The sequence below is a fragment of the Anomalospiza imberbis genome, chromosome 16, assembly GCF_031753505.1.
Source record: "Anomalospiza imberbis isolate Cuckoo-Finch-1a 21T00152 chromosome 16, ASM3175350v1, whole genome shotgun sequence".
NCBI classification, from domain to species: Eukaryota; Metazoa; Chordata; class Aves; order Passeriformes; family Viduidae; genus Anomalospiza; species Anomalospiza imberbis.
In genome coordinates, this window is record NC_089696.1 from 2,266,284 (window position 1) to 2,292,985 (window position 26,702).

At 49.5% G+C, this 26,702-nt stretch overlaps 1 protein-coding gene across 1 annotated transcript in view; it reads right to left on the bottom strand.

The window, feature by feature from the left end:
• Nucleotides 1–266: 266 nt before the first annotated feature.
• DNAAF8 (dynein axonemal assembly factor 8) overlaps nucleotides 267–26,702 on the bottom strand; it is a 91,568-nt gene continuing 65,132 nt past the window's right edge. The window contains exons 23-31 of the mRNA XM_068206540.1: nucleotides 25,747–25,800; nucleotides 23,683–23,852; nucleotides 17,287–17,482; nucleotides 13,817–13,911; nucleotides 12,795–12,915; nucleotides 10,439–10,656; nucleotides 8,444–8,529; nucleotides 4,126–4,195; nucleotides 267–974 (exon numbers count right to left, since the gene is read on the bottom strand). Coding sequence (XP_068062641.1) covers nucleotides 897–974; nucleotides 4,126–4,195; nucleotides 8,444–8,529; nucleotides 10,439–10,656; nucleotides 12,795–12,915; nucleotides 13,817–13,911; nucleotides 17,287–17,482; nucleotides 23,683–23,852; nucleotides 25,747–25,800 — 1,088 coding nt within the window. The 3' untranslated portion in view covers nucleotides 267–896. The remainder of the gene's footprint in view (nucleotides 975–4,125; nucleotides 4,196–8,443; nucleotides 8,530–10,438; nucleotides 10,657–12,794; nucleotides 12,916–13,816; nucleotides 13,912–17,286; nucleotides 17,483–23,682; nucleotides 23,853–25,746; nucleotides 25,801–26,702) is intronic.

Below are 26,702 nucleotides of genomic sequence, written 5' to 3' on the forward strand. Positions count from 1 at the left end.
ATGTCCCTCCTTTGGGCACTCCCCAACAGCTTCAGATCCTTCTGATATTGTGGCACCCACAACTGCCCCAGATCTGAGGTCAGGCCACACCAGGGCAGAGTCTAAGTCCAAGTCTTTGCCTTAGCAGGGAAGGTGGGAACAGGAGGCTTCCTGGGCTGAGAAGAGTCTTTCCTAAAGGAAAAAGACCCCAGAGTGTCCCAGGCTGGCTGAGCGCCTTTGTATTAACAGCAGCTTCCTTTCCTCTGGGCTCCTAGAAAGGATGACAGGACCAGCAGCTGCTGCAGGAGGAGGAAGAGGAAGCAGGGCTGTGTGCCCATGGCAGGGAGCAGGATGTGGGCTGGCACAGCCCATGGCAGGGCTGCTGGAGCAGAGGCAGGTGAACACTGAGCTGTCCAGCTTTAATCTTATTGAACAGCTCGGCCTGGTGCACTGAACCTCCAGGGATGCAGCTTTGCCTCTGACTATTTCCATTTCATTTGCTGGGGGTTTGTCTTTGGCCCAGAGGAGCAGCAGCAAGCAGAGTCTCTCCATGGAGTCTCTGAGGCCTGGGGGAGGTGGAGTCCCCAGGCACCTGAGAGACACAGCAGTGAACCCCTACCCCTGTGTTTGCTTCCCGAGGTTTTCCCAGCCAGAGGAGAGCTCCAAGCCTTGCTCCATGCACACAAGCAGACTGCCTCTGGATGGACTCCACTGGGAAGCACGGCCACAGTTCACAGGGGTTTGTTTTGGGGCACTGAGCCTTCCTCCACCACTCTCATTTCTCTGACCCATGCTAATACCACAGCTCAGACTCTGTGTTTTAATTCCAAACAAACAGCGCTCTTAGAGCTGGTTGTGCCCATGTGTCCATCTCCACAGTGGCATCCAAGGCTGCCTGGGGGCCTTGCCCATCCCTGTTAGCAATCCTGGGATTCAATTCGGTGGATGCTCTCTGATGTCAGGGAGTCAAAAAAGCAGCAGAGCAGCTCCTGGGCCTGGGGAGAAACCAAGGAAAGGGTTGGAGGAGAGCTGTGAGTTCTGTGTGTGGCAAAGGAACTTTTTTCCAGAGGCAGGGTTAGGGTTTCTTGTGCAGAGGCTGTTTCTGGGCTGGATTAATCCCAGCACAGAAGTGGCTGTGAGCGTCCCACAGCAGGGAAGCCCTGCCCAGGAGTTATGTTTGCAAAGAACTGAAGAAAAGCAACAACAAGCAAGGTGCTAAGTGGGAAATCCCCTCCCTCCCTGGCTGCTCTGCCTGTCCTTCCCAAGCCCAGCTCCTGGCACGGTTGTTTGTGAGCTGGAGAGGCCAAGGTGGTGCCAGGGGCTGCAATCCTGCTAATGGGCACCCCGACCCCTAAGCACTGGGGATGCTGTGCTGCCACCCACCCCACACAGCCCTTGGGCCCTCCTGCCAGCCCTGCCTCTCCTGACAGCTTTTTAGTCTCTTTCATGGGACTAAAAAAACCCCTCTGCCTGCTGCTGAGGGGTGAGGATCATGCCAAGAGGAGCTGGGAGGGGTTTTCCCTGTGTTGCTCCAGTTCCCCGTTTCAGGTGTCTGCAGGGAAGGTGGCTCCAGGCAGAGTGGAGGGATTGGTGCTGCCAGGGGAGGCTGGGCTGCTCCCCGCGGGCTCTCACTGAGGGACAGAGCTGTGTCACCCCACTGCTCTGATGGTGGCAGGTCAGTGATGTCACCGAGGGACAGCCACTCTGTCCCCACAGCGCCATCCCAGCCACAGTCACTGCTGCAGGTGAGGGGAATGTCCAGCCCCAGGACATCCCAGGCCCCAGGCCCAGCACAGCACTCCCTGACCACTCCCTTAGCACTGGAGACATCCCAGTTTGGGCATGGACCAGCTGCAGGAACATCTGGGACACCCCTGTGGAAGGTCACCAGCCCCTAATGGTGGCACCAACAAACCATGGCTCTGTCACTTCCAAATGTGAGCTGTGCTGAGTGTGCCTGGCACCTGCAGGGTCACTGGGGGGAACGAGGAACTCCCAAAGCCTGGATTTGTCTGCTCCTCAGGCAGCTGTTTCACCCAGGGCAGGTGAAGGTGCTCCAGGAATGCAGCAGAAGCAGGCACAGATGTCAGCACTGCACATTTGGAAAGCTGATTTCTCATCCTGTTGCTAATCCCAAATCACACTGGGAGCGAGGATGATATTCCATTTCACTTCCATGGCTCGACTCCACCAGGAAAGGCTGCAGCTCTGCTCATGGCTCTCCTCAAACCATGAGGATTTGAAACCCATGTTCATTTAACCCTCCTGAACTTTGCCTGATACCGTGTTGTTGCTCATTAGCTTTGCCCTGCAAAGCCTGGCTGACATTTCACAAACTCATTAGCAGGAGATCAGAGGCTCGAACATCATTCCTGGGGCCATCCTTTGAGGAACAGATTCCCGTGCCTTTGCTCCTCAGATCTCACTGTGATTCCTGAACCTACCCTGAACTTGGGAGAAAAGGGCCCATTGGAAAACCAGCAGGAGCTGCTGCTGTGCTGTTTGTCCCCCCAGGGAGATGTGCTGCTGTCCCAGGACTGCATTCCTGCTGAAAACTCCGAGCTCCCTGCTTCCAGAGGGATTACACTGCACATCCCAGGCTGCCAGGAGCAGGGAGAAGGGCTGGGCATATTTGCTTTTTCTCCTCTCTAGCACAAAAAGCCCTCTAAGCCTCTCCCTGTTAGGCTCGTTCCCCAGCGCCGGCAAGCAGAAGGGATTTTATGTCAGGCACAGAGATGGAATGTCCTCTCAAAGCAAATCAGGAGACAGCCTGGACTTGCTGGCCTGTCACATTCCTTGGCAACAGCCTGGCACCCTGGCAGCAGCCAGGGCTGGGCTGTGAGAGCCCTGCAGCTCCGCAGAGCCGTGCAGGCAGCCGGGCACTGCAGCGCCGGGAGCCGCTGTGCCCTCGGGAAAGGCTGGCAACGGCAGCTCAGGCACTCCGGGGAAGTCGGAGTGCTTCTGTCTGCGGTGAAAGCAGGAATGCACACTTCAAAGAGGGCTCGGTGTCTTTTAAGGCTCAGTCCTTAGAGCACTGGTGCTTGAAGGTAGCAGCTCTGATGTGTTAGATGAGGTTACAAACACATTGCACTCTCCTGCTGGGCTTTTATTGGGGGAAAAAAGGGATCCGGAGGAGAGGTTTGTCCACTTGCTATCATTTCTCACTCTCCACAAGTCTTTTATCACAGAATCACAGAATGGTGTGGGCTGGAAGGGAACTGAAGCTCATGTCACTCCCCCCCCTGGCACGGGCAGGGGCACCTCCACCAGGACTTCACATCTCCTGATCCCAACTCCTCAGGCTCTGCCTCCTCTCTCCAAACCTCGCATTTGTTTTGAACTAAACTTTGATGATTACAGCCCGAATTTTGAATGTATTTATGCAGTTTATTCCCATTAGCTGCCCACATGTCTGGAGCTCAGTGTTTCCTTTCTTGGGCTGAATTACTGAGAAAATATTCAGCTAGACCATCCCTGGAATGGCTAATGGCTTCACTCCTCCTCTTCCACTTGGATTTGGGCTTCTGAAATGCAACTTTCAGAACACAGGACCTGTGCCAGCTTGGCTATAGGGCTGAACGAACATTTCTTGTCACTATTTTTGACAAATATCACAGACACTTGAAATTCTTCCCTGGGAGGGTGGGCAGGCCCTGGCACAGGGTGCCCAGAGCAGCTGTGGCTGCCCCTGGATCCCTGGCAGTGCCCAAGGCCAGGCTGGACAGGGCTTGGAGCAGCCTGGTGTGGTGGAAGGTGTCCCTACCCATGGCAGGGGTGGAACTGGATGAGCTTTAAGGTCCTTTCCAACCCAAACCATTCCACAGTTCTGTGATATTTTTCTCAGTGTTGATTTTTCATAAAAAGTAACAGAATTTCTATGGAAAATATAGAACCTTTATCAATATCTCTAAATATTTCGATTCAAAACTGTGTCACCACTGTAATGTGGGAGACAGTTTGACAGGATTTTGGTCCCACCTTCCCCATGTTCTGGGCTCTCAGCCTAAGCCAAGGCTTGGGGCTGTCACCACCTCTGACTCAGAAAAGTTATCATTTTCTTTTAAATTTCAACCAATATTAACACGTTTCCTGCATCACAGGAGCACAAAGAACACACATATCCATACCACAAACTTCTCTACTTGCCTGGTTCTCATTTTGGGGGTAAAGGAGATGCTCTGCAGTGTCCAGGACCGACTGGTTCTGCCAGCAGGCACTGGGGGCAAAGAGAAAGGGAAGCAGGGTTAGTTTGCCATGTCAGCTGGGAGGGAGGGAGATGACCCAGCCCTGGGGAGGTCTGAGCTCTGTGCCAGCAGCTCCAGCCACGGGCATCTGCTGCTGCTCCTCTTTACACAGCTAAATCCTGGGTTTTACAAAGCTTTGTGTAAATGGCTTTGCACTATTTAAATACAAACCTTCAAACAAACTTTAAATACAAACTGGACAAGCCATGTCCAGTTGCATAAGGGTGGCTCTGGGGCAGTGGGAAATGCACATAAATGTGGGTACTTGGCTCTGGACAAGGGGCTTTTTCTCCACTGAGATAATCTGGGTGTTTTCCCCTAGTTCCAAGATTTACCAAACTGCCTGGGGCAGCAGGCACTGCCTCACCAGTCCTGGTTTTGCTCTGGCCCTCCTCAAGCCACACATGACCTGACCTCAAATGTATTCCAGAGAAACGGAAAGGCAAGGTACCAAGTTCAGAAGTGCCTTTTAAAGGGACTCTGTGCACACGGGGAGCCTCAGGCTTGAAAGCTCTCCCGAGGCTTTGGAAAGCACTCCCTGCTCCCTGCCCCCATAGCCAGGTATTGTACTTGGCAACAGTTTTCCTTCCACTGGTTTTCAACAGCTCTGAGATTTTACACCCCATGTGTTCATTTTTTTGCTCTCTTTTTTTTTTCTTAATTTCTACACCTCCTTCTCCTCCAAAGCTCCCCAGGATGAGCTTCCTATAGGGAAAACATTGCTCCCTGCTAGAAGCAATTAGCACTTGGTAAGAATGTTTCACCAGAGAGAAAAAATCCAGCAAAGTTCCTCAGCTCTTGGCTTCTGCTCTGATTGCAGTACCTCGTTTCAAGGCAGGAAGGCACAAAGCCTGGCCTAAACTCTATTTTTTTTCCTGCTGCAGCTCGGTTTTGGGGGTGCTTTAGCCAAACCCTGCCTACTGAGCTGAGTTAACCAGGTGAGCTGCTAAGTCTGTGCACAACACAGGTCCTGACAATCTTAAAGTGCTTTTTAAATGCTTAAACCATAGAGGAGTAATCACTGTGGAACCAGAATCACCTCTTAAGGCAGCTAAATCTGGTTTGTCATGCATAAAAAGCAGAGCATGCCTTCCTTCCAGGAGTTGCTTTGAATCTACTGCTGTAAATTCCTGCCTCCACCACCCTGCAGCCAGGAAATGTGGCTGTGAAAACAAGTTATGACAGGGAAAATTCAGATGCTTTACCCTGAGCCATCAAGGCAGCCAGATGCTGACAGAACAAGAAAGGGAAGTCCCACATGGTTTTCCCTTGTCTGTGGATAGGATGGGGTCACTTCCCTGTCTGGGGTCCCCACTGCTCCCTCACCCCTTCCAAACACCCCCTCTGCCCTGTGAGCTCCCCTTGGCACACTCCCCGGTACCTGCTTTGGCTCCGCTTTTGGCAGGCAACCAAACTGCCAGGCTGCTTTTGTGCCCACACCTGCAATGTCTATTTTTCTGTGCTCAGTGGTTTTTGGTGCAGAAATAATGCCCTGGATGTCCAGAGAGCAGCCAGAGTGGGCCCTGCTGCTGAACAACCACAACAAGGAGGCTCTGGGGCTGGCTCCAGATCCCCAGGATCTGAATGTCTGTCCTTGACAGAGCTGGCTTAGGAAAGCTTTAATAAGCCCAGGACTAGGAGCAGGTACGCTGGCAGAGCCCACATTGTTCCTCTCAACACCTGATTCCTCTTTATCCCAGCCCATCTCTGACATCACAGCCGGGCTCCACACAGATGGGAACGTCCCTCCCCGTGGCACAAAGCCAGAGAAATGTGGCTCAGCTGGGACTCGAGGGCTGGAAAATAATCCCTTCACCGCGGTGAGGCTTCAGCAGTGCAGCTGAACTGCAGGGACCTGGGCAGGTACTGGAATCCTGGGCCCTGGCAGAGACAGGGAGACAAATATCCAGTGATTTATTCGGCACAGAAAGGGCTGATGGAGCTGTAAGAGTAATTAACCTGGGCTGTTATTTAAATTGAATGATGTCTTGGCATGAAGTGTCCTTGGGAGGCACCAGTGAAGTCAGGCTCATTTTTAAAAAGTTCGACAGCTTGAGAGACAAAAAGGGTGTGAGCTTCTGATCTCCCTGAGGATCAGAGCCCTCCCTCCTCCCACCCTCCGGCACACCTTGCTGCCCCTCCCTTCCACAGGCATTTTCCATCACGAAGGCAAAAACTGTTTTAATTTTTCTTGGGGTTGTTGTTGTTTTGGTTTGGTTTTGGATTGGGGTGCTCTGTGATCACTGGTTCTGGCACTGTGGGGAGAGGCGGAGTGGATCCTGCTGTTTGGGGCTGGGGCTGGATCTACTCTTTGGGGGTAGATCCTGCTGTTTGGGGGTAGATCCATTCATTTGAGAGTGGACCCTGCTGTTTGGGGCTGATGCTGCCCTTTGGAAGTGCCTCCTGACCCCCTTAAGTTACACCGGGGTATTTTGGAGTTCAGCACAGAAGTTCATCCTTTGTACAGAGCAGGAGGGGGTGAAGGTGCAGAGATTGACACCGATTCCTGCTCAGCCCCTCGGGGCTCTGGAAGCCTGGAGAAGCCACGGGAGGTGTCTCTGGAGGGGCTGCCTTGGGACTGGCCCCTGGAATCACAGCCAGCCTGAAGGAGAGGGGAGTGCTGGGCTCTTAAGCAGCACCCCATGACTGTGGTGCTGGGGAAAATAGAGATATGGGGATCTTGAGTGACTGTCCCAGAACTACCTCCAGTAGTGACCTCCAAGGTTCCCAAAAGTTCACTTTTTTTTCATTGTAAACCAGAGAAAGCTGGGAGAAATCTCTCCACAAAGGTCTTGGCTAACTTGCTGTTTGTCTCCCCTTGCAGAGCAGAAGGTTTGGGATGTGGCTCCCAAGGGTGTGATTTTTAACGAATGGAAGCAAAGTCAAAACGCTGTCAGTAGCTTAAAAACATTTTTGAAAAGTTACCAATGAGATGTGTTCCAACCATTCCTCCCAGGTGTGGTCCTGGGAACTTTTCTGCAAAGAATGAGAACTCTGAGGTGCAGCTGTGTGGATGTTCAGCTTTGATCCCTTGGAGCCTGCAAACTCCAGCATCCCTGAATCCACTGACAGCACTTGCTGGAAGCCCTCCAGAGGGCACAGCCAAAGTCAGGACGGGGTTTTTGGCGTGGCTGCTGGGCTGCTCCACATGGGATGTGGCACAGACCTGACTCGTGGTTCCTGTGCCAGAGGAGCCATGTGTGAGAGCTGAACATGCCAGTGCCAAATACCAGCCCCGTGCAGGGAGCCCTTCCCTCTGGGGAACACAGGGTTAATTGCCCTGCTAATCACTCTGTTTCACTAATCAGTCCCTGCAGAGGGGTTCTGTTTGTTTTTCCAGGCTTACACATCCTCTACCCAGCATTTCTGGTGATTTATTTAAGAGGCTAATTTTTGATTTTTGCTTTCTGGCATTTATTTTAAGGTTTGGTTTTCTGTTTTTTTTTTTTTTTCTTTTCCTTCACAGCAAACATAAAATCTGCTAAGATATTTCTCCTAGGAATTTTATTGATGCAGCAGGTCTATTCCCAATGTGAGTCCTAATTTCAGAGAATTCCCTGTATTCATGGAACCATGCTGCTGAGCCTTATAGACACTGCAAGTCCTTAACAAAGGACACAACTCGGTTTTTAAAGGTCCTGAGTGGAGGACACATGACTTGGAAACTGGGGGACACTCTCAGGTATGGGGCCACTCATGACAAGAGACACTGGGGGGCTGGAGCGTGTCCTGGGAAGGGGCTGGAGCCCCAGGAGGGGCTGAAGGAGCTGGGAAAGGGGCTCAGCCTGGAGAAAAGGAGGCTCAGGGGGGCCCTTCTGGCTCTGCACAACTCCTGACAAGAGGGGACAGCCAGGTGGGGGTCGGGCTCTGCTGCCAGGGAACAGGGACAGGAGGAGAGAAAACAGCCTTAAGTTGTGCCAGGGGTGGTTTAGGTTGGACACTGGGAAAATTCCTTCATGGGAAGGGTGGTCAGGCACTGGCACTGCCCAGGGCAGTGGTGGGGTCCCCATCCCTGGAAGAGTTAAAATGTGTGGATGTGGCACTTGAGGGCCTGTTTTAATGGTGAACGTGCTGGTTCCTGGCTGGACTTGATCTTTCCCAACCTTCACAATTCCATGACCAGTTACTGACCATGAACAAGGTGACTGCAGAACAGGCTGCCCTTGAGTGAGAAGCACAGAAGAGAGGTGCCCTCCCTCAGGGCAGCAGCTCCTCCTTACCTGTCCAGCAGGGAGCCCAGGGAGGTGACAGCGCTGTCCCACTGTGCTGCCAGCACCAGGCACAACCCATCCTTCAGCAGGGAGCACTGCAAGAGAGGGAGGAACAGAGCTTTGGTGCTGCTCTGCACCTGAACAAGTCTCTAAGTCTGGCTGATGGGTGAGGAACAGGAGCCACAGAGCAACAGATCCTTCCAGGCAGAGCCAGTGCCACGTCTGAGCTGTTTGTGATCCCCACAGCCCTCCAGTATTCCTGCTGCCCTCTCTGAGTGAAAACCAGAGAGTTTTCAGAGTGCCTGGGTGTGTTATTCAGTCCCTACCCCTGCTGGAAGCAGGAACAGCAAGACAGGTAAATATTGAGATATTGTAGCAGAAACACTCATTACATGAAGCAGCCCATCTCCCTCCTAGAGAGGGAGAGCAAAGGCTGTGACATTCACCTTTGCTTTGCTGTGACATGTCACCTCAGCAGTGACAGATCCTTCTGGAAACACACCAGCTCTGCCCAGGGCCGTTTATCTCTGACAGGAGGAAGGAGGGATGGCTCTGCTCCCCCAGTGCTGATCTGTCCTTCCTAGAGAGCTGTGCACATTCCCTGTGCAGAGGGATGGATCCTCGGAAGACTCAGGGCACAGGCAAGCAGTGCTTACACTAATTGGCTGCTAGATGTAATTGCTCTTCCACACAGATATACTTCAAAGGGATGCTGTCAGTTTTAAAAAGCACAACCTGAAAAGATCTTACACACTCCTACTACAGATAACACCCAAGACTTAGAACTGAGAGCTGGAAGCCCAAATGTTTGTGTTTTGTGAAGGGCCTGCTGTGGTCTGAGAGCCCTTGGGTGATTGTTGGTTTGCTATTGCCACTGTAATTAATTTCTCCCCTTGTTTATTCTCTGCTGCTGACAGCACTTTCCTGCACATTCCACCTTCCAGCTTTGTCCAGGCAAGGTCCCTGACTGGGTGAGCTTCTCCTACACCAAGAGGAAAACAGCCTGGGCCTGGTTTTCTATTGCTGTGGAGCAATGTCAGCTCAGCCCAGCAGCACATCCTCTGCCCAAACCCCAGGCTGGGCTGGACCTACTGAGAGCCACAGAATGGCCTGGGTTGGAAGGGTCCTCAAAGCCCATCTTGTCCCACCCCCTGCCATGGGCAGGGATACCTTCCACTATCCCAGGCTCCCCATCCAGCCTGGCCTTGGACACTGCCAGGGAAGGGGCAGTCACAGCTGCTCTGGGCACCCTGTTCCAGGGCCTCTCCACCCTCCCAGAGAACAATTCCTTCCCAATATCCCACCCAACTCTGCCCTCTGGCCGTGGGAAGCCATTCTCTGTCTCCTGTCCCTCCAGGCCCTTCTAAATGGTCTCTCTCCATCTTTCTTGTAGCTCCTTCACACACTGGAAGGCCACAGTTAGGTCACCCCAAAGCCTTTTCTTCTCCAGGTGAACAATCCCAATTCCCTCAGCCTTTCCTCCCAGCAGAGCTGCTCCATCCCTCTGATCATCCTGGTGCCTCCTCTGCAGCTGCTTCAGCAGCTCCAGGTCCTTTCTGTGCTGGGAGCCCCAGAGCTGGAGGCAACACTCCAGGTGGGAAAATCTCTGGGTCAGGCTCCAGGGCACAGTCCAAGAAGAAGAAAGGATTTTTAGCATTGTAGAGGAAGATTAATGGAGTGTGATTACAGAGAGGGAAATAGAAGCTGCATTTATATGGAGAAACGAGAGGAGACAGCAGCAGAGCACACAGAACAGGGAGATGGCTGACTGGAGTGAAACATTCATAAATGACTGGTGGATGGGCCATTCCCATGAGGGCTCCCAGGGATGCAGGACCATCAGGAAGTGTCCCCAGTGCCCACATTACTCACCAGAGGTGCCAGGGCTCAGAGGCAGTGTTGCAATAGTGCCACCAAAGCCTCGGGGCAGCACATCAGAGCAAGGCATTACAAGGCTCTTCTTTTGTGCCAAGGAAGCAAAGCCCAGCTCCATCTGTTCCATACCTTTGCTGCAACACTGCCCTTGGCCCTGCTGAGCATCTGGGAGATGCAGAGAGCCTGAGGTGAGTCCAGCACAGCCAGGCGAGCCCCAGTCAGCACAAAGCCTCTGCCCACGAGCTCCTCCAGCAGCGCCACGTACGGGGGGGGCTCCGAGCCCTGCAGGATTATCCCGGGCAGCACCAGGCAGGTGCTCTGGCAGAGCTGCTCCAGCAGTGCCTGACCTGATGGCAAAAGAGCAGAACACTTTTTTGGTCTCTCCCCCCAGCACCTCTGAGACCTCTCAGTGCCCCTGCCCTGGCACAGACGTGTCCATGGCAGCTGGAGGTACCACGGCGTTGGGATGTCCGGGGATGAGCCCTGGGAGGTGCCCTGGGATAAGCCCTGGGATGAGCCCTGGGAGATGCCCTGGGAGGTGCCCTGGGAGGTGCCCTGGGAGGTGCCCAATGATGAGCCCTGGGAGGTGCCCTGGGAGGTGCCCAGGGATGTGCCCAATGATGAGCCCTGGGAGGTGCCCTGGGATGTGCCCTGGGAGGTGCCCATCCCGAGCTGCTGCACGCCTTTGTGTCCCTGTCTGGAGATCACAAGACAGCAGGAGTGACCCCATTTCAGGAGTCAGACAAGGACAACTGCTGGTTTGCTACAGGAGCTACTACTCCATTTTCATTTTTCCCAAGCAGAGAAAGCTGCTAATCCAGCTGCTTTTATAATCCCAAATGTAATTCTGCTCAGCATACGTGAGGCTTAATGTATTTCATATTTTCCTCATGATAAATCCGTCTGTCCATTAGGCAGCAGCTTGGTGATAATTATTTGCTGGAAGGAGCTTTCCTTGTGTGCAAGAGCTTCCTCTAGTGTCCAAGATGAGCCCAGAACGTGAGTGATGTGTCTGCTTTGCTGGAGGCACTTATGAGATCGTGCCTGACAGTTAAGAGATCACGTGGATTTGCTTTTCCAGGGCAGTAACTCTTTGAAATACATTTTCTGAGACACAAACACATCAGGGCTGTACACTGCTTTCCTTTTTACTCTGCTTAGGCGTCTTCAAAGCTAAGATACCCTGGCGTAGCAGGAAATTAGGGGCATGTATTTTGAGATTAGTTCCCGACACAGAGCTGTGCAAAGCCTGCAGAATACCTGTGCTCTCTCCACAACAAGCTGCTTTATTATTTTATTTTATGAATTCTCTTCTACAAATCAAGTGATTTGGTCACAGCAAACCTGCCTCTTTCCCATTATGTACTAAGATGATGGGGAAAACACCCTTCCCAAATACCTTGGGACAAATCCTCCTTCAGAGACCCCTTGCACAAAAGTGACTTGGTGTTCACCCCAGGAGCAGAGGACTTGATTTACCACCCCCTCCTTGCACTTCTGCAACTGCTGATATGTGACCAATGCCCCCCCAAAGTCCTGTGTCAGGCAGGGCTGGGCTGTGTTTCTGTCACTTTTTTATCCTGCTCCTCTCCCATCCACAGCAATGCTGGGTTTAAGGACTGCAGTGATCAGGTGTAGCACAGGAACATTTTCTGAGCTGCCTACATCAGAACTGAAGCTACAGGAATGGGAATAATTGTTCTAAACAATTCTGTTCCCCAGGGACCACCATAGGGATGCTTCACCTGGTCCCTGCTTGTTTATAAAGGCTTGGGATCAATCCACAACATCCCAAGGTGGGAGCATCCCCTCGTGTCAGTGCCATCTCCTGCCCCTGCAGCACAGCTGTGTTTACACATGTCTATCAAGTCAAATCAGCAGGAAAGGCCCTGAGAAGCTGCTGCATCCCAGGAAGTGTCAGCCTGGCTGAGGCTTCAGCTCCCAATCAAAGTCAGCCTGGCCATAGCTGGGAGTCATTTGGAGCTGGCAGCTGCTCAGCAGCAGTGGGAGCTGAATGAGCTCTCAGCTCAGCTCAGGAGAGGCCTCTGGCCACGCTGCCAGCAGCACTCCCTGCACCAGCTGATATTTATCTACTCACAGCACAGAGCAGCTCACACTGCCCAGCTCTGCTGCCTCTCCAGGGGAGGCTCTGAATGGACACAAAGCACCAGGGTTGTGCTGAGACACCTGGGAAGGGTTCAGAGAGGAACGTGTGCTGCTCTGACACCAGCTGTGTTGTCAGTGCTTGCTCTGCTGCTGCTGTTAAGGTCAGCCCTTGTAGACAGCTCTGTCTGTAAAGCCCTGAAGTGCTGGCAAGTGAACAGTTAAAGGCTGGACTCCCCAGGAGCTGTTCTCTGCAGCTCAGAGCTGTCTCTCCCTTCTGAAAGGACATCAATACCCAATCTTGATGCCACCAGATGGTTTGTCTTGCTGTCCAATTAATCAATAGCAGTCCCAGTCTATAAGAGGAGATACATTTCCTTACCAGGACTGCCTGGCTGCTCAGAGCCCAGGACACTGGGATGTTTTCCTGGGTCATGGGTTAGGGTCTTGTGCTGCTTCCTGATTCCCAGGCTGAGGATGGGGTCGTGTTTCAGGTTTTGGATCTGCAGGAGAGAAGGCAGGGAGGGAGGGAGAAGCAAGTCATGTGAACACATTACCTAATGAGGAGGGATAACACTCCTCAAGTATTGATTCAGGCAAGCTGTGAAGCTTTTGTTGTTGTGGTGTACTTCTGTAATTGCCAGCCTAGAAAACACCTGCTTGTCTGGAGATACAAGAACATTTTGCATTCTTTTTAATGGAGGCTTAATTCAGTGCAGTATCTCATCATCCTTTTCAAGGTCCCATATCCAGCCATCATTCTAAAGTCTCCACTCCCAGCTTTTCAAGGCCAGGAGCTCAAACAAAACCTGTGAGAGTCTGACAGCTTTACCCAGTGCCACGCTGGGGTGTAGCAGCTCCCTCTGTCCCTGAATGAACTGGCACAGTCAGGATGCCCTGCACTGAGTGGCACACCCACACGAGTGAAGCCTCTTATAGATGTGGCCATCTCCAGAGCTAATCTCCTGGGAGGACCATCTCAGCTGGATCACCTCTGAGCCACAGCAAAGCTCAAACATTTCCATCCCTTGGTTGAGCACATCCCAATTATTTTCACATCATCAGGCGTCCCATCCCTGAATGACACAAAGCTGGTAAAAAAACAGCTCCTGGGTCAAGTGTGCTCAGCAGTCAGGGTGAGGCTGCTGTCCCTGCTTCCTGAGCCCTCCCAAATTCACAGCAGAGCTTGCTGAAAAAACAGATCTGCAGCAGCTCTTCCCCACCGAGGCTGCTGGGGTCAGTGCAGAGGGAGGAGCATCCCCAGGACCAGGAGAGCCTGGCAGCTCAGGAAACACACCCAGAGCTGCATTATCTACAGCATCATAGCAGAGAAGGCATGGGATAGCAGGGCCAAAGCACTGCTCTGGCACAGCAGGATAAGCTCAGGAAGGGGCAGATTCCTACCTCTTGCTCCTGCACTGGCTGACACTGGGCACAGCACAGCCCTTCTGGGAAAAACAGCTTCACATCCCGGACAGCCATTGCATAGGATCTGGAGCCTGAGAGAGAAATACAATGAGAAGATTCTCTCAGGCCATGAATTAAACATTCTCTAGACTCACACTCATCTTTTGGAGAGATTGATGATGTGCAACTCACTGCAGTAATTGCTTTAAAGGCCAGCTGTTCTGTACAGTAATAGCAAACATTTTAAACCATTATATTTAGAATAGTTCCAGTGCCTCCTTGGTATTTTGATTCTGTCCTACTACCACTCAGCAGCTTCCTCATGTAAACAAGACTCCTTCTATTTCCTAACAGTGGAGCTGAGGGAATCATGTTAAGGAGACTGTGAAACCTTTCAATTCCAGCTCTAAATCCTGTTGTTCCCTTGCTTCTGGATCACACCAGGCTGCCCCTACTGAAGGGGAACAGCTCCTGGTTAGTAAAACAAATGTACTTAGTAACAATAATGTAGGTTCCAAATACACTGGCAACTCTGAGTGACCAAGGAAAGCAGAATTAGCAAAGGTACTGCTGATGGGAGTACATTTTTCTGTTCACCTCTGGTCAAGAAAGGTAAATTGAGCCTGGAACAGTCAGAGAAATGACATGAGGATGACTGGGGAAATGGAGAATCATCTGAAGAGTTAAACCAGACCTTGGCTTGTTTGACCCAACACGACCCAAAGCTGAGAAACAAATCTGATTTCTGATAAACACTTCAGGGTAGGAGAGGTCAGAGGTGTAAAAAGAGCTACTCAAAATATAGTCCAGATAATGGCACAGGAACAAATGGGCACAAAGTATATGTGGCTATATTTAAGTTTGAAAATGTAAGAAGATTTTTAGCTCTCAAAGCTCTGTGACATCCATCCAGTTGGGGTGGGTGCTTATGGAAAGGAAAACATGATGGGGCTGTCTGTGAGGGAATTAACTGAACTCAGTGACTCGAGAGGTCCCTTCAGGCTTAGCAGCTGAATATTTCCCTATAAAGCAACAGTGTTATAAAGCATTACTCAGAATTTTTGGAGATTTGTGGATGGAAAATATTAGAGAGGGAAAAGCTATTTCTATTGGAGTTTAGATAGGTTGTCAATGTGCTGGCACACATCCATTCTCCTGGGATACAAATATCCTCTGAAATATGACCACCTTTGAGGCTGCCCATTCAAAAGATCCCACCTGAGAGCACTCAGCCCTGTTGGAGCACCATAATTCCAGGTTTTGCATCGCCAGAGCCCTTAAGGCAGCAGTTTACAATCCTGAGGTTGTGTAAGTCCCAGTGTATGAGCTGGGCTGGATCCTTTCCATACCTCCACACCAAACCTCCTGTACTTCCATCACTGGTGGCATTACAGAGAACACAAATGCTCCCAAATGAGCCTTTTACCCTCACTTTGCTCAAGGAACAAGACAGTGTAGGGTGCACATGTAAGAGCTCTTTGGATGCAAGAAAAAGCACAGTCCAATGAGTTCCCAAGCCCAGAGGAGATGGAGAGTGCAGGTTCACCTCTGCAGCTGAGCCCTACAGGATTAAAGCTGTGTTTCTTGGTTCACCAGTCTCCCTGGAACCCCATTTTCATCTAAATTGCATTTCCTTTGTCACTTTGGGAGGAAATAGTAGGAGTTTGCTCTGCTTCAGGCATTAACTGAAGTTCTTCCTCAGCTGGAGCAAAACTAGGAAAGCCTAGTATTCCCTCCTAGGAAAGGAGGATGGGCTTGCACAGTCCCCCAGATACCAAAACTTCTTCCAGCTTCACTGGAAAAGCTCTGGGAGGTGCAGGGGGTTAGGAACACTCCTTTCCTTATGGACAGATGGCTTTAGGGCAGAGCAGCTGGGCCAGATCCATCAGAGTTAGCTACAGCTGCATCCCTGCTCCTGGAATGTGTGCAGGGAGGGCTTTGTGGGCCAGCCCTACAGCTGGGTCCTGCACTGGGCACAGAGGGCAGGGCCAGCTCTGGGCTCAGCCCAGATCTCAAGAGCAACTTCAGATCCCAGCCTAAGAGTCTGAAGGGAGTCAGAGCATCCAAGGATCTCTCTCACACAGGGAGCTCCCTGTAACTCCCAACAAAACTGGGATGAGACTCAGCTCCCCTTGCTCGTTTTCACAGAGTTATGCTGGGATGCTCCACCTGTAGCAAACATCTGAAATTTGGGATGTCTATTACCCATTCTTAGCCATGCCTGAGGAGTTTCAGAGCAATCTGGATACACTATCCATTCATTCATCTCAAGAGCAAGAGAAGCAGGGGCTGACAATGGATAAGTATTGGCTGGAAAGCCCTGACCACTTCTTTTTTTTTTCTTTTTTTTGTTTAAGTAGATCCTGATCTTCAGTCACTCCCACAAATCCTGTGGGATCTCTCCTGGCTGAGTCTAAGTCCTCAGGTTCTGCAGCAAGGGCTTGGTTCTCTCTCCCAAGCTGTGGCTCCTTCACTCCCTGCCAGGTCTCAGCAGCCCACTTGACATGGATGGAAAAAGGGAGTGACTTCACATCCCAGATACAACGGAAGAGCCAAATAATCCAATGGATCTTGTCAGGAGAGTTCCTCTGGGACTTGAGGGCACACAGTGCCTGCCAGCTCACCTGAGTTTACAGAAATTATTGCTTTATTATTTTTATATTCCTTTAAGCATTAGAGCAAAATCAGTGCAACGCTGAGGAGAAACACAGGCAGGGAGCTAACCATGCTTAATTCCATGTGTATTTTGGAATGACATCCTTCCCTCCTTGTGGCAATAATGTCGGGCTCTCCGCAGGCTGCTCTCTCCAGGGGTACTCCCCATTTTCCCATCCTTTACCCCCCATGCACACATCCCAGTGCCTCCCTGCTGACAGAGGAGCTGGCATGGGTCAGCATTCCAAGGATGCTGACTTGCCCTGTGCCTCTGCCCATGTGCCAGCTGGAAAGAGCCTTTCCAGATGAGAAGCAGCTGAGTTTCCCTGCTTGCCTCAGCAGGTTTGGATCACCTCTCTCCTGCCAGCCATCAGCACTGTGAGATGTTACAGGAACTCGGGGTCCTGGAGCCTTTGTGAAATCTTGGAGTTGGCCAATGGGTAATGGAGACATCAGGAAGGGACACACAAGCAGGGAAGACAGATGGGTCCTTGGGAATAATTCCAAAAGAACCAAGCTAAAAGGACAAAATGACCAAGCAAGAAGAGATCAAAGGAAATCTGTTCTGATAAAGCCAGAGCTGGGGCTGCTCTGGGAGGAACCTTTTTGGAATATATCTTCTGGGAGAATATTTCATTGCTTGAGACACACTCAGCCCAGCCACCAAGAACACAGGGAAAGTTTTCTGGGGAATAATGGCCTGCAGTGCCTGCCAAGGCTGGATCTGCAGTGGCAGTGCAGGAGGGAACAAACATAACATATTGTATATTTGTATATCTGAGTCTTTGGACTTTTATTTTACAAAAACCTACCATAAAATCCATTCTGGACTGTGCTGGTGCCATACTGAGCCCTCCAGAGGCGTGGATCCAGGGCTTGGGCCAGCTGAGGATCCTCTGGTCCCAGGAGATCCAGCAGCTTCTTCACAGCATTGGGCCTCTGTAGGCACAGCACGAGGGCAGTGCCCGAGGTGAGGTAGGTACAGTGAGCTTCTACAGCAGCTGGATCCTGAGAAGAAATCAGAGATGAACAGGTTATGAGGAGCTGGTGAGCACTGGGAACATCCCAGCTTTCCTTTGGCTAGGAAGGAAAGTTGTGAATAAGCAAATCTGCTGTTGCTCCTTGTTTTCTCTCCTCTTTAATACACTGCTGGTGTACTAAAGATTCCAAAATCTAGAGTTCAGACACCAAGCAGTGCCCATTATATGCCCACTTTGTGCCCATTTGTTCCTGTGCCATTATCTGGACTTTATTTTGAGTAGCTCTTTTTACACCTCTGACCTCTCCTACCCTGAAGTGTTTATCAGAAATCAGATTTGTTTCTCAGCTTTGGGTCGTGTTGGGTCAAACAAGCCAAGGTCTGGTTTAACTCTTCAGATGATTCTCCATTTCCCCAGTCATCCTCATGTCATTTCTCTGACTGTTCCAGGCTCAATTTACCTTTCTTGACCAGAGGTGAACAGAAAAATGTACTCCCATCAGCAGTGCCTTTGCTAATTCTGCTTTCCTTGGTCACTCAGAGTTGCCAGTGTATTTGGGACCTACATTATTGTTACTAAGTACATTTGTTTTACTAACCAGGAGCTCTTCCTGTGACATCCAGCAGGTCACAGGAGGACTGTTCCTTCAGGGGGACATCTGGATCAGGAAGGAGCACAGGCACAAGCAAGAACACCAAGGTGATAAATACGCTGGGATGAGAAGCCATGTTTTAATTCTTCAGCTGATGTAAAATGATGGATCACAAATACCAGAGCTTTGCTTTTTGAATTCACAAATGGCAGGACCTCCACATACACCAGCTTCTCCTGAAGAGTGAACACTAGTTGGGATCAGGACTACAGAGCTTACAAATAGGAGGGTCAGACCTGGGGCTGCAAGAAATCAGTTTGTTCTCCTGGCCTTGTCTGATGCCCTTTGCTCCAAAGCCAATTTCTCCACCTTTGCTTCTTTCCCATGCCCACCCCTGAGCAGAGCTGTGGAGGTCACACCCTGGGATGGTACACTGAGGAAGGATGAGAGGAAATGACAAGAAGCAACCACTGCACTGGTGAGGAGAGGCTGCTCTGAGGGCTGGGGCCAGACAGACTGACAGCTCTGGGACCTTGGGCCAGGTAGCAGGTGGGTGGCAGAGCTCTCTGGCCTTGCTGCCTGCTTGGGAAGCCAGGCCTGCTGCAGGTGTCTGGGCTGGGCACAAGGTCAGGGTGCGCACAGCAGCTGCAGCTCTGCCTCCTCCTGCTTCTCCATCTGAATAACAGGGCAGGAGCATCCAGTTCTGCCTCTTCCTGCCCTTCCAGCTGAATCATGTGGCAGGAACATCCAGCTGTGCCTCCCCCTGCCCTTCCATCTGAACAAGGTGTCAGGAACATCCAGCTGTGCCTCCCTGCACCCCACAGTGCAGCAGCCAGGGCTGGATGTTCTCTCCAGTTTAGAAAACAAGGGCATTTCCAGCTCCCTGCCAGTCTCAACCCATGGCTATTTGCTTTTTTCCCCAGTTTTTGAGGAAGTAAAAACAAGAGGGGGGGAAAACACCATTTGATTCAGCTGAATCACGTCATTCACAGAGGTTTTAATTCCTCTATTTTTTAATCTTCTAAAAGCAGCAGAGGATAGCAATTCTCGAGATAAAACACTTCCAAAAGCAAATCCTATCATTTCATTTAAAAATATGGAGATAAAACACTTCAAGGCCTCTCTGCTTTTCTATCACGTGAAACCATTCACTGCCTTTGACCCAAATCTTCCCGCACTCGCCTGCCTCTTAAATTGCATCTCTGAGAAGTAGGTTATGAACTGACAACCACGGGCTCAAGCCTGATTTTTGCCCCTCTATTTGCAAAGGCAAAATATTTCATGAGAAAATCCCTCTGTGATTAAATTGCTGAGGTATTTAGGGGTTGGGTGTGGAGTTTGCCAGTGCTCTTGCCCCATGGGCACAGGGTCACAGCGTGTCACTCAGGGGCTCTCTGGTGACAACAGCTCTGCTTGCAGGAGGATGAAGGATTTCAGCTTGTCACAGTGCACTGAGAAATGGTGACATTCATTCAGTTCTGCATAATACAAAATAATCCCTTCCTGCTTGAAAATTTTTGTTAGTTAAAAAAATGGATTTAATCCACTTTTCTATGGGTTTTCTCTTTGGGCAATGAAAAACCAGTGATATTTTTCATGACAACTTTCAAAAGGACTGATAAAACATATCAATATTCATCCAGGTTGGAAACAGCTGCAAAGAAAACATTCCATTTCTGTCAGACCAGAATAAATGAAAGTATTTTGTTCCAGAGCTTATAACCAGTGATTTTAGATCTAAATAACAAAATTCTTCTGTCTTTCAGTTGTTCCCCAGCAAATCCATGGAATTGGGGTTGAAGATGATGCTTCTAATGGTTACTGATGGTGCCAGGGAGCTTCTGGCAGCTCCTCTCACTCCTCACCACTCCAGACTCCACCAGCCCAGCGCTGCCTTCACTCCCTCCATTCCCTCCCTGCCTCCACATCCCTGTGCAGCTGTGCTGGGGCTGCCCTGTGCAGCTGCCTGCAATTCAGGGAGCAGTTTCGTTGAGAGGAGGAAGTTCCAGCTGTGCCCTGCTCGGGAGGACTAAGGGGATTAAAGAGCAGAGGAATTACCCAGCTGCCTTTACCGGGGAAGCACGGGATGGGGCGGGAGGTGACACAATCCCCTCTGACTGTCCCCCTGAACTGTTATGCTAGCTCAGTCTTGGGGGCAGTCAGAGGGGATTGCATCAGCTGGTGCCCCACGTTGGGCGCCAGCTAATGCAATCCCCTCTGACTGCCCCCCTGAACTGTTATGCTAGCTCAGTCTAGGGGGACGGCCAAGGAGCAGAGCTTCAGAAGCCAGGAGAGAGAGGCTCAGTTTCCATGTGTTTATTTTCTGGGGAGAAGGAGGAAAAAGAGACCGAACAATTGCGGAGGGGGTTTTTATCTAGGTTCTAGGGGGTTGGGGCCATCTGGCCTCTGGCCAATAGGTTCCCTCTAGGGTTTAAGGGTCATTCTAACATTCCTATCTGTGGGGGTCTGCTGCAGGGTGATACCATTCCTTAAAGAACTGCAACAGGGAGGGAACCTTGGAGTTACTGAGCCCAGTGACCTGATACTGCAGGCAATCTCATCAGGTAATCCCCTGTGGTTGCTGAAAGTCTAGTCAGAGAGAGAAAGTCAGATACACTTTCCCAGGCCTTGTCTTGGGGGAGCTTGAGAAAGCTCAGAGAAAGAATTAAAATAATCCTTAATCTTTGCAGCTGGTGTTTTGACCGTGTTGTTTCTTGTAAGATGTTTACAAGAAGGGTTTTGTTCCTAATTAGCCAATGATGTGAGAGGTGTTGGTGAGGACCAATTGGGTCCAGCTGTACCATAACTGTCTATAAAAAGAATGTGGTGTCTAATAAACTTGGCATTTGCCTTCTGAGACCTTGGAGTCTATATGTCACTTTATTCACCTGTCCTCAAAACAATAGCAACAATCCCCCAGAGCAAGATCAGGCCCCACTGGAAAAATAAAGCCCCAACTGCCAATCTGCAGAGGGCTGGATCTGCTGGATGAGCACTGAAGGGAGATCCAGCAGAATCCCCTGGGAACAAGCACTCCTCGCTGGCTGAACACCACCAGGTCATGCTGAAAGCTGGGGAGACTTGTCAGCTCTGTTTACCTGACCTTTATTTTCTACAATCATTATTAAAGTGCAGATAAAACATCTTGTTACAGCTCCTGTGACTCGATAACCTCAGCAAAGAGCAGAGCAGGTGTTTTTTTCTCATGCTCCAAAGGCCACATGCCTCTCTGAGCTCAGGGGGACTATTTCAGTTGGAAAAGCAATCACAGAGCTGAGCTGGTGCTGCCAAGGATCTTTGTCAAGTGTATGTAAATAATACATTAGAAAGGAAAAGGAGATGTGAGGTTGTCTTGCTTGCAGTGAATAAACCCAGATTTGCTCTCAAAACACAACAAACCAGCACTTGGGAGTGCTTGGGGGTTCTCTAGACATGGATTTTGGAGCATGCTCCAGGTGAAGTGAGAAAAAGCCCTGGACAGAACTTCTAGAAGGGACAGACACACTGACTCCACCTTCCTCAGCAGTACATTTCATCATGGATCTCATCAATCCATATAAATATCTCTAAGGGTGTCAGGGGATAGTGCCAGGCTCTTTCCAGCAGTGCCCACTGACAGGACGAGCAGTAATGGGCAGAAACTAAACCACAAGAAATTCCACCTCCACCTGAGGAAGAACTTCCTTCCACAGAGGGTGGCAGAGCTGTGGAACAGCCACCCAGGGAGGGCTTGGAGTCTTCCTCTCTGGAGACATCCCAAACCCACCTGGATGTATCCCAGTGTCACCTGCTGCAGATGACCCTGCCCTGGCAGCGGGGTGGGACTGGATGATCTCCAGAGGTCACTTCCAAACCCAGCTGGGATTATCCCAGCTGGGATTCTGAACCCTGCTGAATGTCAGCAATTTGCCCCCATTTTAGAAGCCTCATTTGAAGCCCACCATTGCATCCCTTTGTGCCACAGGCTGAGGAGCAAATCCATCATGAACATTCCTCCCATCCAAAAGCTGTACCTGGAATTTAGCTGGGAAAAACAGCCCTGCCCCCATGGCTGCCATTGAGCCACTTACCCACTGGGTTTTGCAAATAACCCAGTCCCTGGAGCCTGCTGAGGCTTTTTCCAAATCTCCCTACTTATCTTGGGAGCTCAGCCATTCCCAGCCTCCCCATTGAGAGGCATTCCTGCTGTTCTGAAAGGGAGCAGGAGCCCCTGGACAGCAGAAAGCATTTCCCACTGTCTGCTCCCCTTCAGCAAAGGCAGACTGTTCTCTTTGCTTCCTCACTTTCAAACCCTGCTTTTTTCCTCATGAACAGTCTGTAATTTTTATCCTCATTAGTCACCAGCTCTTCAAGGCAACTGAATCAATGCTCAACAGCTGCTCTGGTGTGTTGGAGAACTCCAAAAACAGGGAGGAAATTTTCAGGAAACAACCTCTCCTCAGATTTACCCCACATGCATCTGCATTGCTTCCTGAGGATATCTGGGGTTTTTAAGATGTTTTCTGTTTCAGATTTTGTATTTAGCTCTGTGATTAAATTAAAAATTTAAAAAATTCAATTAAAAAAAGGCATTTTGTATTTAGCTCTGTGATTAAATAACATTGGGAAGCACATCCCCATCAACCCTAATGGCCACTATATCTCTCTTGCCAGTGTAAATATTTAAAACTCAGATGCCTGTGCTCACTGCTACCATGCAGGAGGTATTAATTGTTCCAGAGCACTACCTTGGCATGTACCTGTTTTCTTCTGGAAGTCTCTACCAATAATTTCTATGGTTAGAAATGAGACAGTGATAGAGACAATGTTATAAACTTTCCAAACTTAGCCCAAGTGCAATATCAATTATAAACGTTTGTTTTTTATAAAGTCAAGCAGTTAAACATCTTCAGGAAAGCAATCAAATAACACAGATTGTTTTTCCCTAAGGGAAGTAAAAAAAAAAAAATAATCCAACTCCTCTCAAGTGCCCAGAGTTCAGTTCCTTGGCTTTCACAGTATCCTTACACTCAGGGTACGTCAGATTGAGGAAAGAAAAGGTTTCTAATGCCATGAAAGAGCAGAAACAAACATCTATTTTTAGCTAGTCAACCCCACAATGCCCTAAGATTTAAGAACCCTCTTTATTGCCTATTAGACATGAGCAAGGACGATTTCCTCTCCTTGCAGGGGATTTTTACAGACTGGCTCCCAGGGTTCAGCTGTGTCTGCAATGCAATCTCAGGTAACAGCACCCTAGAGATGTGCATTCCCTGACAGGCAGGAGGCTTTCCAGCTATAACTACATGGAATAAACCCAGGCACACGTGCTCCCTGGATGTGCCCTACCTGGAATGACCTGGGGAAGGAACAGAGGACACCTGTTTGGCAGAGCCGACCAGATTCCTGCGAGGTCTGTATTGCCCATATCCTCCCCAGAGTTTCGTTTGGTAGAAACCAGGGCTGTCTTTATGGCATGTGATGAAAGAAGCCCTCAGCGCTCTTTGTGCTGATGAGGGCCACATCTGATTGTTCCATACAGCTCGCCCCCAGCAGCAGCTCCGAAATCCCAGGTGGGAATTGCTGAGGTTTTCAGGAATGGATTATCCACAGCTCATCCTTTCCCCCCCTCCACAGGCACCGCTCCCTTCACCGACCTGCTGCACTTCGCAGGGCAGGAGGGCGGCGGCAGCGGCCGCTCCCAGCTCCAGGTGCTTCATTCCGACCACGCTGAATTGCTGCAGGTGCACATCCCGGAGGATCCTCGGCAACCTGCGGCTCCAGACACCGGGTTTGATGAGCAGCACCGTGCAGAGAACCTGTGCCCCTGGAACAAACACAGCAGGGTTTGTTTACTACCCTGGGCATGGGGAAACCTGGCAAGAAGTTCACAAAAATACCAGTAAAAGGAGTGCATAAAAACCCTGGGCATATAGGATCATTTATTGATTTGGGTTCGCTTTGTTGGGTTTTCAGATTAAAAATGTATCTGAAACAGTCCAAGCTTGGAGGTTTCTCTGTCAAGGAAATCTGCTCTAGGTCCAGAAAGTTTTTGTGGCAGCTCTGTCGGATAAGACTCAAACCTTTATATTACAGATTAATGTTTTAAGAGAGATAAAATATTCCCCTTTGCATTTTTCATGTGAACCGTGGTGATTATGTGATGTGATCCTTGAGCAGCTATTACATTCTTACTCTGGTGTTCTGTATATTTTAGAGCTGTGTTTCAGAGAGGTACTGACAACCCTGACAGGTCCCAATTAATGTCATAAACCAATAATTAATTGAATTGTCTCTACCAAAATTGACATTCCAGAAAAAACTTTCTGCTTCTGACACAGCTCTCTCAGCAGAGCTGCCAGGAAGGTGGCAGCACTATGAAGAGCAGAAAACAAACCAGACCAAGGAACCTTTGCTGTCTGATGGAAATGGATTTAAAGGCAGAAAATACATAAATTCCATTTTTAAATGACAAAATGACAGCATTTTCAAACTTTTAGTCTTGCTAAAGTACTTGCTACCAAGAGTATAGTTAATATTTTATCCTTATAACATCTTTTGGAGATTTATTGGCAAGTGCAGTGTCAGAGCCCGTCTGTGAGGCCCAGGAACTGCTGGTGCTGAACCACATCAATCAGCACGAGCACAGGGGAACATCCTCCAGGCTGCTAAAACTGATCCAAGCTGATCTGTTTGGGTACAAAACATGTCATTTTCTGTTTCCTCTACACCCCAGTACTAATTACACAGATGTCAATGCAGCAAAGCATCAACAAGGCTACCTCGAACTTAATGCTGTTATTTCCAGGTGACAAGCAGGACATGGCACAGAAACACATGATCAAAAATAAAAACCAAGATTATTTCCTCCCCACTTGATATGGAAACTTAACCCTTGTGCTGCAGGGAGTCCTCCTGTTACAGATGTGCTGTTTTCCTCACATCATTCCTGAACAGAAAGGTTCCATAGCAACAGCCTGGAAGTGCAGGAAGCTGCTGGGCTCCACCTCAGCAACCTCACCCGTGTGTGTTATGTAAGCACTCAGTGGCCTCCAGATGTTTTCCTCACCATCTGCTACATTTTTGGGCAGATATGCTCATTCTTCTGCTGTGTGAGTCACTACCTGCTGCTTATTTAGGGACTTCAGACACTTCAGGAGGATTGCCAGCTTGGTTTGGTCAGACACCTTGTCACCCAGAGCTGGCTTTCTCTCCTCAGCAATTACAAGTAACAAGAACTAAAGAAAATACCACTAATTACCAATGCAACAATCTCTGCTGATCATGAATTAGCAGAGGTACCTGTTTGGCAGTGTTCAAACCTGCCTGATTTCCAGTTCTGGCTGCTCAGAGCCTTTCCTGGTCTTTATTACATTTCTCTACTTTGTAATATTTTTAGATCCATTCCTCATAATCCTTTTCTTTTTGCCTCCTCAAAAAAAATATTACATAGGTTTTGATTTCATAGCCTGTGAAAATAGAGTTTATTTTATATGCTATTTATAGATAATAGTTCAGATAGGTGTGACTTCAAGTAAGTGGGAACTCAAGACAAGCAGATACCACATCTCCTGGCATGCTCAGAGTGCATCACTGCCTGGATTCCAGCCTAAGGAAAATGTTGGTATAATCCTTTTTCTTATTTTGGGCTGGTACATCCAGATGATTTAGTTCCACCAAGTCCTTGTCAAAGGACACTTTTCCATTTGCTCTTCTCTCACCTGCTTGCAGGAAGGAAAACAGGGATTCTGCTCGGCACCTCCAGCTCTCACCCACTACAGGAGAGAAGCAGATTTGAGTGAGTTTTGTGTGTTCTGAGGCAATCTGAGAATTGTGCTATCATCTGTACATAAAGCAACCAATATTACAGTGACACACTGATATTTTAGGGTGTTACACTGGGACATGGATGGAATTGTTTCAAATGTCCTGGGACACCCTGGGAGGTTTCACACTTCTCCCTTCTCTGGTAATCCCAGGAGCACAGGCTGAGCAGGACTGCAAATCCTAAATCATCTTGGATCTTGGTTACCTTTTCTAGGATTTCAGGGAGTGGTTAACAGTGGTTTTAAACCAATCTGTGCTCCTAATATTCCACAGTCAGGTCAGATGCTGCCCTGTTTCTGGTGTTTTGTTTGATGTTCTCTCAGAAACAAGTGCTGTGGATCCTGAGTGCTGCTGATAAAACCTCCCTGGCACTTCCCCAACCAGCCAGGAGTGGCTGCTCCAGTGGTTCTTCAGGAGGGCAGAGCAGGATGAAAGGAGTCTGGGGAATCAGAACTTAGGACAAAAGCCAACAGAAAAATGTTCCCTTCACTCTAATGTAAAACCTGCAGTGACCTGGAGATGAGGAAAATCAAGGCACTTCAGGCACATGAGAACTGAGAAGTTATCAAGATCTAGAGCACAGTGAGGGGAATCCTGTATCACACTGACAAAAGACTTCCTCTTCCAGTGACTGGCAAATTTAGCCACTGTGACATGCAAGGAAGATAAGAAAAAACTAAAATCTGTTTGCCAAAACAGAATTACTTTTTTTTTTTTTTCTGTATTATTGTCCAAAATCCATGTCTATCTACTTTCCATAGTTATGTGTCTGGAAGGTATTTAGCCAAAAAGTTGTTTTTTTTTTTTTTTTTTTTTTTTCTTCCAATGAGCCCTCTTTCTCTTTCCACGT